Source organism: Brassica oleracea, chromosome C5, assembly GCF_000695525.1.
Source record: "Brassica oleracea var. oleracea cultivar TO1000 chromosome C5, BOL, whole genome shotgun sequence".
NCBI lineage: Eukaryota > Viridiplantae > Streptophyta > Magnoliopsida > Brassicales > Brassicaceae > Brassica > Brassica oleracea.
The window spans coordinates 17414990-17431185 of NC_027752.1; the positions used below are offsets into that span (position 1 = coordinate 17414990).

The window sequence follows — 16196 nt, forward strand, 5'->3', positions numbered from 1 at the left end:
ACTAGTAGCGAGAGTTCTTCGGGGAAAATATTACCGTCTGAGTTCGCTGTTGCGGATTGGCGCAACAGATACCCCATCGTATGTATGGACGAGCATTATGGCTGCGAGGAAACTATTACGACTGGGCATCAGAAGCAAAGTGCATTCAGGGTATGAAATTAATGTGTGAGAGGATCTTTGGATCCCTTCGACGCCAGCTAGACCGGTTCGCACTCGGGCCCCAGTAGTAAACCCAAGGATGACCGTAAGCAGTCTTATCAATCATGTTTCCAAGGAGTGGGATGTTCGATTACTGGAAAATTATGTAGCTCAAGAGGATATCCCGATGATTCTGAGTTTGGCCATAAGCTCTACCCATCGACGTTATACATTTTGTTGGAGCTACACAAAGAACGGACAATATACTGTTAAGTCAGGATATTGGGTTGCTACAAATGTGATGAGAGATGAGGAGGATATAGAAGTTCTACAACCCAGTATTACAAAACTTCAAGCCTTTGCTTGGAAGGTGAATGTGCCACAAAAGATCTGTCATCTTATATGGCAACTAATATCAGGACAGATAGCAGTGACGAGGAATCTGGTACGCCGTAATATGCGTTGTGATAATTATTGCCCAAGATGTGGAGCGCCAGAAGAGACTGTTACTCATGCTATCTTTGAGTGCCCACCGGCCTTACAAGCATGGGAACTATCATCAACGCCGTCGAGCTCTCAAATCTTTCCGGTATCTAGTATTTATGCTAATATGGACTATCTTTTTTGGAGAAAGAATGGTATTCTGCAGCCACAGGATGATAGCGATCCTTATCCTTGGATAATTTGGTACATTTGGAAAGCTAGGAACGATAAGTTGTTTAGAGGAATAGACAGAGAGACTCATTGGAACTAGTCAGATATGCAGAGAGTGAGTGCCAAGCTTGGTACAATGCAAGAGACACTGCACCGGTCCCGCCACATGCACAGACTGCTGAAGAAACACAAGCCTTAAGCTTGGGCAATATTTGTATGGTGGATGTTTCATGGATCTCCACCGCTCAGTATAGTGGAATGTGATGGGTTTGGAAGGATACAATGGGGAAGATTCAACTCATGGGATCAAGGAACTTGAGGAGGCGGGAGACAGCTTTACACTCAGAACTGGAAGCGTTACAATGGGCAATGGAGAGCGTGATACAACACTCGACCTGTCAGAGGCTTGGGACGGACTGCAAGGATCTGATTGCAATGATGGAACAACCACAAGCTTGGCCCAACTTCTCAACTGAGCTAGAAATCATTCAAACTCTTCGGTTGTGTTTTTCGGACTTCAAGATCAGCTACTTTCCAAGGACGCATAATGAGATTGCAGATTCGTTAGCTAGGAATGCACGTTCTTTTCACAGACATTTATGTTTTATTCGTTGTTCTATTTCGGTCTGGCTTACCAGACCACCTCAAGTTTGAGTAATAGAATAGCCGTTTGCTGCAAAAAAAAAAAACCTCCTAGTTTAGCAAAAAAAATAGTGAAGTCATTTTAGGATTATACAGAGCTTTTATAAAGTATAATGTACCGTAACCACTGTTTGCGATTAGGTTCATATCTTGCGGGATTTAAATTACAAAATTAGATGAAAAATGTATCTCATACGAATTTTTATTTTAATTATCATTTACTTATTGCATTGACATTTCTGTTTCAGGTTCAGTGGTTATAATTTTCAATAATATCCTTAGATATTGCTATTTTTATCAGCGAAAAGCGGGCACCGTTTTCAAAACTGTTAAAATCTCACATTCAAATTTTGTGATCCATGGTTTAAATTTTTTGTTAGGACAAGATACAAATGATTACAAAATCATATAAGTAGAAAATCAATTTAATCAATTTCCGGATTCACTAGTAGCGAGAGTTCTTCGGGGAAAATATTATCTATATAGCATATAAAATATATATATATTTTTTTTTAATTTAGAAATTTACCTTGGACTTTTTTTTTGATAAAAGCTTTGAAAAAATATTGAAAACTTAATTCTTTTAAAAAAAATTATAAATTACTAAACTATTAATCCACAATGAAATTTTTTGTTATTTGTAATTGAAAGTTTTTGCTATAAAATATAAAAATGATCAGAAAAAACGTACGAGTAACCACTGTTTGTCTTTATGTTCATATCTTACAGGATTTAAATACCAAAATTAGATGAAAAATGTATCTCATTGCGAATTTTTGTTTTAATTATCATTTACTTATTACATTGACATTTCTGTTTAAGGTTCAGTGGTGTTAATTTATAATAATACCCTTAGATATTGATTTTTTTTTTCGCCTATAATCGGTTACAGTTTTCAAAACCCTTTAAGATCTAGTATTTTTTTTTAATTGCTTAAGAAAAATCCGAGGGATTGGCGGTGTTGTCGTCAGATGATTCACGAGGATCACACTGTTACTCTCTTTGATCTCTTACCACTTTTCCGTTTCTCCTGTGCCTAAAAAGTTAAAAAAAATCACACTCCACTTGAGAGCAACTTTAAACTAGTCGACTTCTCGATTCTCTTCGCTTTAAACACCGTACAATCGAATCTCTGTGTCTGAAAGTTTCCATTTTTCGATCTGGGTATTTTCTAAAGCTCAACTATTTTTAGTTTCTGATCTAAGCTTCTTTTCCTTCGATTACCTTTTGAGTTTTCAAATAGTACTTACACAGGTAGAAGCTAGGTTGTTATGGCGTCTTGCTGTCCGACCATGAAGTTTCAGCGTCCCTTTGGTCTGAACAGAAAGGTTGTTTCTGACTCTGGAAGAGTTAGTTCCTTCTGGGGAGCGGAGGTTGTCAAGGCTAATCATCTGAAGGCACAGTGGACCTCAGAAGATTCAGACAAGGCTCATTCGCTCTGTTCTCACCCCATCTGTTGATCAAGAGTCTCATGTATGTTTTCACACATTTGCAACTGTTCACGAGAAAACTTATTGAGAAGTCTCTTTGTTATGTTGAACCTTATATTATCTAATCTCTGTGTATGATGCTCCACGTGTAACTCTCTATTCAGTGGATTTAGTTTATGTTTTGCTTGGAAATGAACTCAAGTTCATGGCCACAATGAAGCTCTACTGGTGAATTTGTATACGGCTGCATCTGATAACTTCGATTTTCTGTCTAGTTTTAGCTGGAATGTGATTTGGACTGTGTTGAAAATGACTAGTTTTGCTGTTAAGAATTGCTGTGAGTAAGTGTCGAATATTAGATCTGATCAAAGCTGGTGGCTATTGTGTATGGCTTATTTAGAAGCTAAGATTACTGATGATAAGCCAAGACACAGTGCGTTTGCTTGAGAAAGTTCATCAGCTGCTCATACTTTAGCTACAGGTCTACTATAACTAGCATAGGACTCAATGTAGCAGATTCTAGCTGTTGTTAGTCTATAAGGAAACTGTGGTTTTTTTTTTTTAATGTTTTGGTTGGTGAATTTAATAAGAAATATAGTTTTACAGCTTCTAGTCTTCCCAAGTAGCTTTTTGTTACTTCCAAGTGCTGTTTTGATATAATACAGAATGCATTTTTCAGGAGCCTCTGTTGAGAACTCCAAGAGCAGACCCAAAGAATGTGGCATCTATCATACTAGGTGGCGGTGCTGGGACTCGCTTGTTCCCTCTTACAAGCAAGAGAGCCAAACCTGCGGTGCCAATTGGAGGGTGTTACAGGCTGATAGATATACCAATGAGCAATTGCATCAACAGCGGTATTAGGAAGATCTTCATCTTAACTCAGTTCAACTCTTTCTCTCTCAATCGCCACCTTTCTCGCACTTACAACTTTGGCAATGGAGTCAACTTCGGTGATGGTTTTGTTGAGGTGAGATAGCATTGCCCCTCCCCACACCACACATTAATTTTATCTTCATGCATGTTGATTTTTCTCTTGGTTAGGTTCTTGCTGCAACCCAAACTTCCGGAGATGCAGGAAAGAAATGGTTTCAGGGAACTGCTGATGCTGTTAGGCAGTTTATATGGGTCTTTGAGGTACTCATTACTTTTTCCTTTTTATTCTCATAGTTAGTGTTCTTGTCGTTGCAAGAGAAACATAACTTGGTGGTGTGTTTATGCTAGGATGCCAAGACAAAGAATGTGGAACATGTCTTGATCTTGTCTGGTGATCATCTCTATCGGATGGATTACATGAACTTTGTGCAGGTTAGTTTTATCCTTCTCATCACTCAGCTTCATGTGAACGTTTTTTTCATTTATTGTTTGGTTTTTGCAGAAGCACATTGAGTCAAATGCTGATATCACAGTTTCTTGTGTTCCCATGGATGAGAGGTATGTCTTGAGGATCATTAACCGTGTCTACATGCCTTACTTTTGTTTGATGAATTTGATCCCTTTTGTTCTTTTACTCACAGCCGTGCTTCGGATTATGGTCTGCTTAAAATTGACGAGTCTGGACAAATCATTCAGTTCTCGGAGAAACCAAAGGGAGATGACTTAAAGGCAATGGTAATGACTTCTTATGTTTTTTCTCAAAACGTTCGCTAATGCAAGTTAAACTCAACTAACTAACTTTCTTGCTTGTTTTCAGCAAGTTGACACTACAGTTCTTGGTCTGCCACCAAAAGAAGCTGCAGAGCTCCCATACATTGCATCGATGGGAGTTTATGTGTTTAGAAAAGAAGTTTTGCTAAAGCTTCTCAGATCGAGTTATCCTACATCCAACGACTTTGGTTCTGAGATCATCCCCTTGGCTGTGAAAGAGCACAACGTCCAGGTTTCAATGTCATTTGTCTTTAGCATATCATATCATTCAGTCTATGTGCTTCCTCTCTGACCTTTGTTTTATTTTGTTGGGTAGGCCTTTTTGTTCAATGACTATTGGGAGGATATTGGAACTATAGGATCATTCTTTGATGCCAACTTAGCTCTCACCGAACAGGTGACTCTTATTCTTACTTACAAGAACAGTTTGGTGACGTGGTCAAAAATCTAACTTTATCTCTGTTTTTGGGCAGCCTCCTAAGTTCCAGTTTTACGATCCAAAAACGCCCTTCTTCACATCTCCACGGTTCTTGCCACCTACCAAAGTTGATAAATGCAGGGCACGGTTCTTGAATCTGTGTATACACCGTTGTTTCAGTTGATTATAATATTCATCGATCCTAGCTTATTTCTTGAATTGCAGATACTTGACTCCATAGTTTCACATGGGTGTTTCTTGAGGGAGTGCAGTGTGCAGCACTCTATTGTGGGAATACGATCACGTGTAGAGTCTGGAGTAGAGCTTCAGGATACGATGATGATGGGAGCAGATTTCTACCAGACAGAAGCTGAAATCGCGTCTCTGTTGGCGGAAGGGAAAGTTCCAATAGGTGTAGGCGAGAACACCAAGATCAGGTAAATAACCTTTTTCTAGTTCCAAAGAAAGGAGGGTGCTCTGCTGTAGCCATTCATTGGCTTACTTGTGTTGTATTGTTTAAATGCAGGAACTGTATAATTGACAAGAACGCCAAGATCGGGAAGAACGTGTTCATAGCGAATGCAGATGTATATATATATCTTCTTCTCATAAATCTTTTGTTAATAATATTCGATGGACTTTTTTTCTCAATTATCTAACGTTCTCTGTGTTGCAGGGTGTGGAAGAAGGAGATAGGCAAGTGGAAGGGTTTTATATAAGATCAGGCATAACCGTTGTGTTGAAGAACGCTACCATTAGAGATGGTTTGCATCTTTAATCTAAAACCCATGACTTTTTAACGAGAGACGGACGCTATGTTCGATTGAAATAATTTAATATAACAAGAGGGACAACTTAAGAAATTGTTATCAGATACATTTTAAAATATGTTATTATCCAACAAGTCACTAAAATTTTGGTGATCTTCTGATGGAGGAGAAGTTGTTATAAAGCTGGATTTTCTCTAACTATAACATCAACTAGATCTTGATCCGTGCCCCCGCGCGGATGTTGAATTTAACTTGCGTTCAATGTAAATTTATAAACCATTGATTTTATAAAATGTCCATTTATATTTTTATGTTTTGTAAAATATATTTAGAGTAGAATATATTATATTATAATATAGATGTTTGATAATAATTTTTTATCTGTACGTAATATTATATTTATAATTTTATAACTTGATGCAATTTGACGTAATTGTAATATTCATATATTAACGTATTGATTTTTTTTGTTTATTTATTTAAAATGATTTAATTTTTTACGGTAGGTTTTTATGAATTATTATTAATTTTATGATATTTGGTTTTCTTGAAAATTGTATTGTAGCAGATTAATATATACTATATATTACAATTTGTGTTTTTATTTTCAGCAAAAAGAAATAACAATTCATTGTAATTAATTTAATTTTTTGATTTTAAGTGAAGTGACAGATTTGTAAATAAGAAAGAAATGCAATAGCTAAATGTGTAAATAAAAAGAAATATTTAATATGCTATCCGTGTTTCCAAACAATTCTCATTTAATCTGCTATCCAAGTTTCCAAACGACAGAATATGTAGATGAGAAAAAAATACAGTGACTAAATATGTAAATAAAATAAAATATTTAATCTGCTATCCTTATTTCCAAACAATTTTCATTTAATCTATTATCTAAGTTTTCAAACAGTACCAAAAAGTATTTCAGTTTTAATAATATAGATACCTAGTAGATGTTCCTGTAAATGTATCATATCGCCAAAACATATTTTATACCAAGATTGTTTTATTATTTGCGAAACTTCTAAATAATCTCAATGATTTATGTCTAATATATAGCAAACTTTCTAGAAAAAAATACTCTAGGAGACGCATTTCAAGTTTACAATTACCCTAAGAGACACATTGGGTATATAGAACACTTTCTCGTGTTATATTGTCCAATAAGCCCTTTAACTTGTGTGGTAATAGGTTTGGTTACATTCTCTAACTAGAGATAACCGACTAGAAACTGAACCAGCCACTAATCCATTTGTCTTTATTTTTTTAAGAAAATTAATTCATTTTCTTGAAACCAACGAGACCAACTCTCCTCTTTTATGTATTTTTTAAAACAATAGATTCTATTCCCAAATTTGAAATTGTATCTCCCATTCTCGATGAACCTTAATCCCTTTCTCTTTTTTTTTCTATCTTGCTCTCGATCCAGAATTGGGAAACATGAAACTTCCTAAATCCTGGTTGTTTCGATTAGTCTCTTCTTCTAAGATTCTCTAAATCCCCAAATCGAGCAACCTATCAAAATGTCCACGAATCCACAGCCATGAACAACTCTTCCTTCACTGTGGGAATCACTGTATTGCAGCCCCCTTTGGTTGCAGATCAAAAGCTCGGTTGAAAAACAACAATGGTCAACTTTAACTTAGTTGCACATTTGATCCTCTAACTTTGTCCATGTTCTAATTTTGATCTAAAACTCTCAAATTTGTATATAAATCTTCTTAAATTGACTACAAACTCTTAAATAAGTAAGATTTCAGATTATTGTTTCGTTAATCTGGAAATTTAACTAATATATGAGATTTTGGTGTTCACCGACCCTAAGTCTCATGTGTAATACTATCTACAACTTCATCCATGAAATCTCGTTCACAGAATCTCATTCACAAACTTTTTATATATCTAATCGTCATGACAATGTTTTGTAACGGATTTGAATGTGTGATTATTTGTCAATTAAATACAATTCAATCATATTTATATACACATGTGGTTGAGTTATTACTTTCTCAAAATGCATTTGTTTGGTTCAATAACTGTCAAGATTTTTTAGTTCAAAATATATTATTGGTTTTATAAAACCTCATCCACAAAACCTCGTCCACACAATATCCTAAAACTTAACCCAGTAAAACTCATCCACAAAGACTTCATCCACAAGACCTCGTCCACGAAGCTTCGTCTACGAAACCTCTTGTAAAATTAAAAACCTTGTCCATGAGAATTCGTCCATGAAACCTCGTCCACAAATCCACATATCTCACATCCACGACTGCACCATCCATATATATATATATATATATATAAATTTAACAAGAAATATATACATTATGGATATCAAAATGTACAAGTGAAAAAATCATAATGTGTTTTACGCATAAATATAAAATTTTATGCATCATAATTTGCAATAGTGACCAATAAAATTTTGTATCTACTTTCTCGAGCTTCACAATCCATTAATTACACCCCATAAGGCATGCTTTCTTCCAGCTGTTGGATCTGCTTTCACTAAAATTATCCGACGTACACGATCTATAACTTTTTGTTTTATTATTTTATCATTAATTGTAACTACAAAGAACCTAGATTTCTTACGGTTGCTTTCTTAAACCAATCATTCTTCTCCTTACCAAAAAGCAAGGTCATTTCCGTCCCAATAAAAACAGCTGACAAAGTAAAGTGTGTCAAAGTAGCATTGTGTCTTATAGAGAAAAGTAAACTCATAAAGTGTCCTTTTAGGTAAATGTCTCGTTTCAAACTTTTAATGAATATAATCAGACCCCGCAATCGCTGTTTCTTCGTTTCAGTTTCGTGTTGGCCAATCTGGAACAACTAATACGACGGTTTGAACGCCTAGGAACGTCACACTTTCTGCCCCGCAAAAATCGTTATACATAAACAAAGAAAGACTCAGCTTTGAGTAAGTTTAGTCTTTTGTTAGTGTCCACCATAATGTTTTAAAGTTTCTTTCTTATTTTTGTTTGTTCTTGCTTCTATTACTACATTTCTTTCTGTTTGTCAGTCACATGGAACATGACATGCACATATTCGCAGTTTCTAGCCCCAAAAAAAAAACTCCAACCTGTTGTGTACTCTGGTCTTTTTACAATCAAACTGTCTTACCATGCTCAACTTGGTCGTCTGGTTTTCAAAACAAGTTTCAAGCTGGTACATGTGTCAGAGTTAGTTCCTATTCTCTTAGGAACCCTATATTGGTTTTTTTCTAATATATTTAATTTCTGAGAAAATAGCTTCGCTAGTACCAGCTCTTTCAGGGAAGAACAAACTTGAACCACTCTCGCAAGGACCGGTCAAAGACATAACCAAGTGAAACATTGGCCTATACCTCTCAATTTTTTTTGAAAAAATTTACAGACATAGACCTCCAAAACTGTTTAAATTTTTTTTTGAAACTTTTACTAAGTTGTTTACAATCCCCTAAAATCTCACTACCAACTTGCAATGTTGTCTCGTCTGAGTTCATTGGCATGTAAAACTAACTAAAGAGTAATGGCGAGTGAAGGTCAGCATCACAAAACTTTATGAACCACTCGCAGTGGAAATTGGTCGTCATGCATTCCAACTTAGAACCACTAAATCATTACGTAAGTGATGTCAAACAGTGAAGAGAATGGCGTGCCTTTCTTATTCATGAGAAACAGTTTATATACACATACATGTCTCACGTTTACCCTAATGATAATAAAGGAAAGTTAACATATATATAGAGATCTTCATATATTCGTATGATACAATACGATGTTTACATTAACTCCTCTAATACTCCCCCTCAAGTTGGAGCATGAAGATCTCGAATGCCCAACTTGCGCCTAAGATACGTGAACTGTGACGATCCTAGTGCCTTTGTAAAGATATCTGCAAGTTGCTCTGTAGTACACAGATGAGATGTAGCAAGAAAGCCTTTCACAATTTCATCCTGAATGAAGTGACAATCCGACTCAATATGCTTCGTCGTTCATGGAACACCGGATTAGCAGCAATATACAAAGCTGCTTTGTTATCACAGAACATGCGCATTGCCTGATCATGGGATATTCCAAAACCAGATAAGAGTTCCTTCGTACATTTAAGCTCCTTTGTAGTGAAACTCATCGATCTGTACTCTGCCTCTGCAGAACTCAATGACACAACGTCTTTTTTTTCGTCTTCCAAGCAATAGGTGAATCTCCTAACATCACGATAAATCCATTTATTGATCTTCTAGTCAACGGACATGCGTTCCAATCCGAATCACAGTAAGCTTTGATTTGTAAATCAGATTCTGCACTCAAGAAGATGCCTTCACTACAAGAAAACACGGACAATACTGACGGAAAAACCGACCGAAAAAAATCTGTCAGGATTTTCCAACGGAATTCCGACGAAAACTTGTCGGAAATATATTTCGGTAAATTCGTCGGAACTGCGTCGGAAAATCCTGACAGAATACATTCGTCGGTATTTCGTCATACGATCCCGACAGAAAACCGACAAAAAACTGACAAATATATGACCGTTGCAAAAAATTGACACTTACCGACGAAATACCGACGGCATACCGACCATGAAAGAATTCGGTCATAATTCCGTCGGTTTTTCCGACGGAATACCGACGGATTGAACAGCCGTTATACTTCCCGACTGAAAACCGACGAATTTGCAGCCGTTGCACTTCCCGACGAAATACCGACGGATTATGTAGCCGTTAGTATCCGTTTAAATTACCGACATGAGATGTATTGTCTTAGGACGTTAATTTAGCCGTTATGATTCAACAAGCCTCATGAATTCTCCAATCCCTTGAACGTATTCTTTCGTAAGCAAATTGGTGTTGGGATCCAAATGAGGTTTATCCATCCACGAACGATAATAAACTTCTGAAGACATGATTTTCACGGAATTGTTATGACTAAAGAGAATGAAGAGAAAATGAAGTGTGAATGAGTTGAATGAGGAGGGGTTGTATTTATAGGAAATTGCTTACGGTCATCCGACGACTTTCCGACGAAATTCCGACGGATGTAAAGCAGTCCGTCGGAATACCGTCGGTATTTTCCAATCTCAAACGGCTATACAACGGTCATATATATTTGTCGGCAATGGTCACATGGTTCGTCGGAAATTTGTCGGAAAATTCCGACGGAATACCGACGACGGTAACGGCTATATCTGTTTATCGGAATGTCGTCGGAAGTTCGTTGGTATATTCCGACGAATTTCTGACGACTACAACGGTTACATGATTTATCGGAATGTCGTCGAAAAGTCGTCGAAAAATTCCGACAAGCCATGTTTCGTCAGAATTCCGTCGGAAATGGCCGACGGAATTCCGACGACTTCAAATTTTTGGTTTTCGTCAGAAATTGGTCGGAAATCCGTCACAAACGTCCGACGACATTGAAGTCCGTCGGAACCTCCGTCGGAATTCGACGTGTTTTCTTGTAGTGTCCCGGATCTTGCTGCTTTGGTTTATCAATTGTTTGGGCCATTCACTATAGGAGGTTTGTAGGCTCGATGGTTTGATCAAGTTTGTCTCCATCTATCTGTCTCTCAAAGGTTCTCAAGTCTACATGCAATCGGTTCTATCTCCCTTCTGAATCTGTTTTTTATTGTTCTTGATGTTTCTAGATGTTAGCTTGTGCTGTAGTTATCTCTCAGTCTAGTTTGATGTCTAATATTGTCTTCCTCGTGTGGGCTTCTATTTCCGGGGATGTAAGTCTAATCCGCCGGACTTGTATAACGGGATTGCATGTAATCACCGGTCTGTAACTTGGTGTTGATGTTAATATAATCATCTTTAGTGTGAAAAAAAAAATAGAACATCTTATTCTCCACTCGATAATTTATTCCAAAAATAAGGTAAAAATGGAGTATGAATAAACAATAAAAAACTACTCAATTTTACAACTCTATCAAATGAATCAATTTTTTTTTTTGAATTCATTAGAGAATAAAATATAAGAATACAACTAGTACACTAATAATCTTGATATTTGCGCACATGAAACTTTTATTGTTATCTTTTCATAATGGCAAGACTGCCCATAATCCCCTTTAAAACCTACGAGCACATATGTCTTTCTGATCATAAGCTTTTTGTGCATAGTGTGTTGTGATTGGACAAGTCAGAACATATCAATTTGGTGTATACAAACTGTATTTATACGTGTATATATCGATATCTCTCTCCTCCCATTACATATTTCAGTTTTTATGTTTTACTTCAACGAAACAAAACTCTTAGCTTCCCCTATATGTTTCATTTACCAATTAGATGTTCTTCCCCCACAAAAACAAGTTTATCTGTTCTTCATGAATCCTAATATCTTGAAGTTAATCTTCTTATTCCATGTTTAGCCGGACACAAATTTAATCATATGTATTATGATCGGTTAGAGAATTAATTTTATGTTTAGTCGATCACATCATTTTTTACATTCAGAAATATATACACCACATATAAGCCGATTAGTCAATAAAGTAATTATACATGACTATACTTTAACCATGTTTGTATATACCATCAACTAGTTAAATAACCGGTAAATTTAAAATTAAATATCAGTTAATATGTAAAATATCCGTATAAATCAAAATATAGTCATATTAACTTATAATTGGTATTTCTAAACGAAAGTATAACCATGCTAATTTATATATTAACCTTCAAGTTGTATTTAAATAGTTAGTTGTTTCCCAATCAAGTATAACCATGCTATTTGTTTGAACGTTAATTTTATGTTTAGCAGAACACAAAATTAATCCAGTGTATCGTTATTTGTCAGAGAGTTAATTTTATGTTTAGCAGAACACATTATATTTTTACATCCACCAATCTAAAAACCTTATATAAGTCGATTACTCAGTAATCTAACCATACATAACTATATTTTAAATATTGTTTCTATATAAAGAATGATGAATTTGTTCCGGGATTGTGAATCTTATCTGGCTACATATACGTTGATATTACCGTAGACTAAACTCTCATTCTTAGAGCATCTCTAACTCATTGATATATTCATCTCCAAATACTATAACTGAAGAAAAAGTGCTTCAATTCATTGCTATATCCATTTCTAAAATAGAAATTGCTATTTTTCTCTCTATAAATAGATGAACAAAATAGCATATCTCTATTATTAGAGGCATATTTTTTAATTTTCAAAACAGTCTTTCAACTTTTAAACTTTTATAATTATAACAAAAACAATTATTTTTATAGGAAAATACAGTTTTTATAAACATAAAATCACACTTTTTATTTACTGAACAATCTTATAATGAAACTTTAATTTAAACAAAGTAATAATTGTATGAAAATCTTATAAAAAGTAAAACTAAATAAAGTTAATTTTCAACTTTCATAAATAAAAGATACTTGTTGTAAAATAAAAATAGAATCTTTTGACACTACAAGAAAACTGCTTGATACCGATGGACAAATCCGTCATAATCTCGTCGGGAAAGTAGCATACCGATGGAATACCGACGAAATATGTCCGTCGGTATCATCTCGTCGGTATACTGATATTCGTCGGCAATTCGTCGGCAAAATACCGACGAACACATATCGTCGGTATTTATAGAGAATACCGACGAAGAGAATTCGTCGGAATTTTCTGAAAAAACCGACGGATATGTTTCGTCGGAAAATTTAGAAAAAAACCGACGGAATATGTTCGTCGGTATTTACCGACGATATGTGTTCGTCGGTATTTTGCCGACGAATTGCCGACGAATATCAGTATACCGACGAGATGATACCGACGGACATATTTCGTCGGTATTCCATCGGTATGCTACTTTCCCGACGAGATTATGACGGATTTGTCCATCGGTATCAAGCAGTTTTCTTGTAGTGCTTGACCCGGACATCCTTTTAGATATCTCACCACTCTAATCACTGTGTCCCAATGCTTCGTACGAGGATTCTGCATAAACTGCGCCAGCATATGTACAGCATAAGCCAGCTCCGGTCGAGTGTGTGTGAGATACACCAACTTACCAACGAGTCTTCTATATCTTTCTGGATCTTGGAAGAAATCTTCTTCATTCTTGGCGAGTTGGTGATTCTGCTCCATTGGCGTGGTTACTGGTTTACCAGCTAGCAGTCCACACTCCTTAACAAGATCTAACACATACTTCCTTTGCGACAAGTAAAACCCTTCCCTTGATCTCGACACTTTGATGCCCAAAAAATATTTCAAGAGACACAAATCCTTCATGTGAAAACACTTGTTGAGATATCCTTTGAACTTTGTAATGGCTTCAGGATCATTTCCTCCAATCAATAAATAATCCACATGAATCAGAACATAGAGTCTCATATCTCCACGTGCCAAAATAAACAGTGAATAATCTTTCTTGTTCTGAACAAAACCATACCCTCGAAGGGCTGCAGTGAGCTTAGAAAAACAGCACCTTGGAGATTGACGGAGACCATATAATGATTTTCTTAGTCTACAAACTTTGGACTTGTCTTTTGATTCAAATCCTGGAGGCAACTTCATATACACTTCTTCTTCGAGATCCCCATGTAGGAAGGCATTGTGTACATCCATCTGGTGAATCTCCCATCCTTTAACAACAGCAACTTTAAGAAACATTCGTACCGCTGTCATTTTCACGACAAGAGAAAATGTTTCATCATAATCCAGGCCTTCCTCCTGCCGGTTTCCATATGCCACTAACCTCGCCTTAAATCGTTCAACCTCACCATTGGCTTTATACTTTATAGTGAACACCCAACGACACCCAATAGCCTTTTTATCAGGTGGTAGTTCTACAACATCCCATGTATGATTTGCTTCAAGAGCTGTAACTTCTCCTTTCACAGCTCTTCTCCACCTTTCATCCTTCATTGCCTATCGAAATGAAGTTGGTTCACAGACTTCCATAATCGCCGCAAGAAACAATCTGTGGGAAGGAGAGAACTTATCACAGTTTACATAATTTGAAATGGGATACCGGACCATACCTTGGTGAGAGGACGATGATGAAGTTGATGAGAGTAGTGGGGGGTCTTCATGACAATGAGTTGTGTATAAGACATAATCCTGAAGTCTTGTGGACTGCGTACGCTCTCTATGTCATCTTCCCAGTGGTATTTCCTCAGTGATCTGTCTCCTCCTCATGTACAATCTCGGCCACCACAGTGTGATCTGTATTTTCCTCATGCATCATTGTACTATCTTCCTGCATCTCAGGCTCATGATATTGCACATCGTCACTCTCTACGTCTTATGGCTGAGTTGAATTTCCACTCAATTCATGGACGAAATTTATCACTGTAGTCTCCTTGCGGCTGCGATGTACTGCCTAACACTTGTGTTTCTAATCGCTTGCTTGCGAGAAAAGGGAACACAGTTTCTTGAAAAACTATATATCTTGATACAAATAGTTTCTTCTTTTCGATATCATAGACTCTCCACCCTTTCTGGCCATACGGATAACCCATAAAGATGCATCTTATACTCCTCTCTCCAAATTTGTCTTTATCTCGCATAACTTTTCGAGCAAAACACAAGGAACCAAAGACTCTTAGGGAGCTAAAATCTGGTGAAACTCCATATAGCATCTCGAATGGTGTCTTCCCATTGAGAATCTCTGTTGGTGTCCTATTAATCAGATGACATGCAGTAAGGACACACTCCCCCCAGAACCTTAGCGGAGCCCCAGCTTCAAACATTAGAGAACGCGCAACATATAATATATGTCTGTGTTTTCTCTCTACACGTCCATTCTGTAGAGGACTGTAGACACACGACGTCTGATGCAAGATTCCCTCTGAGGTAAAATAAGTTTTCATGCACATAAATTCGCCTCCATTGTCACTTTGTACCACTTTAATCTTTTTTCCGAATTGACGTTCCACCATTTTGAAGAATTCCTTTAAACTTGTCGCTACTTCTCGCTTTTCAAGCAACAGATAAACCCATACTGCCCTTGAATAGTCATCTACAATTGTCAAAAAAATAAGCCGCACCAGAGGTTGATAGAGTTCAATAAGCACCCCAAATATCACAATGTATCAAATCAAAAATTCCAGCAGCTTTATTATGACTATCATGAAAAGAATCACGGGTTTGTTTTGCCCTTAAACAAATATCGCAAACAATTTCAGGACTCATTTGACGTCCAACATTCAACTGACTTGATAAATAAGAAATAACACAACTAGAAGGATGACCCATACGACGATGTCATAACTCCCATGAATCCAAGCTCACGACCTCATGTATCTTCGTGCCGATCACTCCTCTGAACATGTAGACTCCCCCACACTCCTCACCCGCTCCAATCACCGTCTTCATAGTACGGTCCTGCAACACGCATAACTCATCAGTAAATGTAATAGAACCCTTGCAAACTTTCAGAAATTTTGCAACAGAGATCAGTGAGCAATTTAGCTCCTGTGAAAATAACACTCCACGTAGCCACAACTCGCTACCTAAACATAAGTCTCCTTGTTTAGTGGCTACTGTATTATCTCCA

General features: G+C 36.6%; 1 protein-coding gene across 1 annotated transcript; it reads left to right on the forward strand.

Annotated features, from left to right (window-relative positions):
- Positions 1–2677: 2677 nt before the first annotated feature.
- On the forward strand, positions 2678–5827 carry LOC106343370 (glucose-1-phosphate adenylyltransferase large subunit 2, chloroplastic). The gene is given in 13 exon segments (XM_013782550.1): positions 2678–2830; positions 2832–2907; positions 3544–3831; positions 3906–3998; positions 4086–4169; positions 4240–4295; positions 4379–4472; positions 4555–4740; positions 4825–4905; positions 4982–5068; positions 5152–5363; positions 5453–5513; positions 5603–5827. Coding segments are annotated over 13 exon segments (1545 nt in total). The 5' UTR covers positions 2678–2705; the 3' UTR covers positions 5705–5827.
- Positions 5828–16196: the final 10369 nt, after the last annotated feature.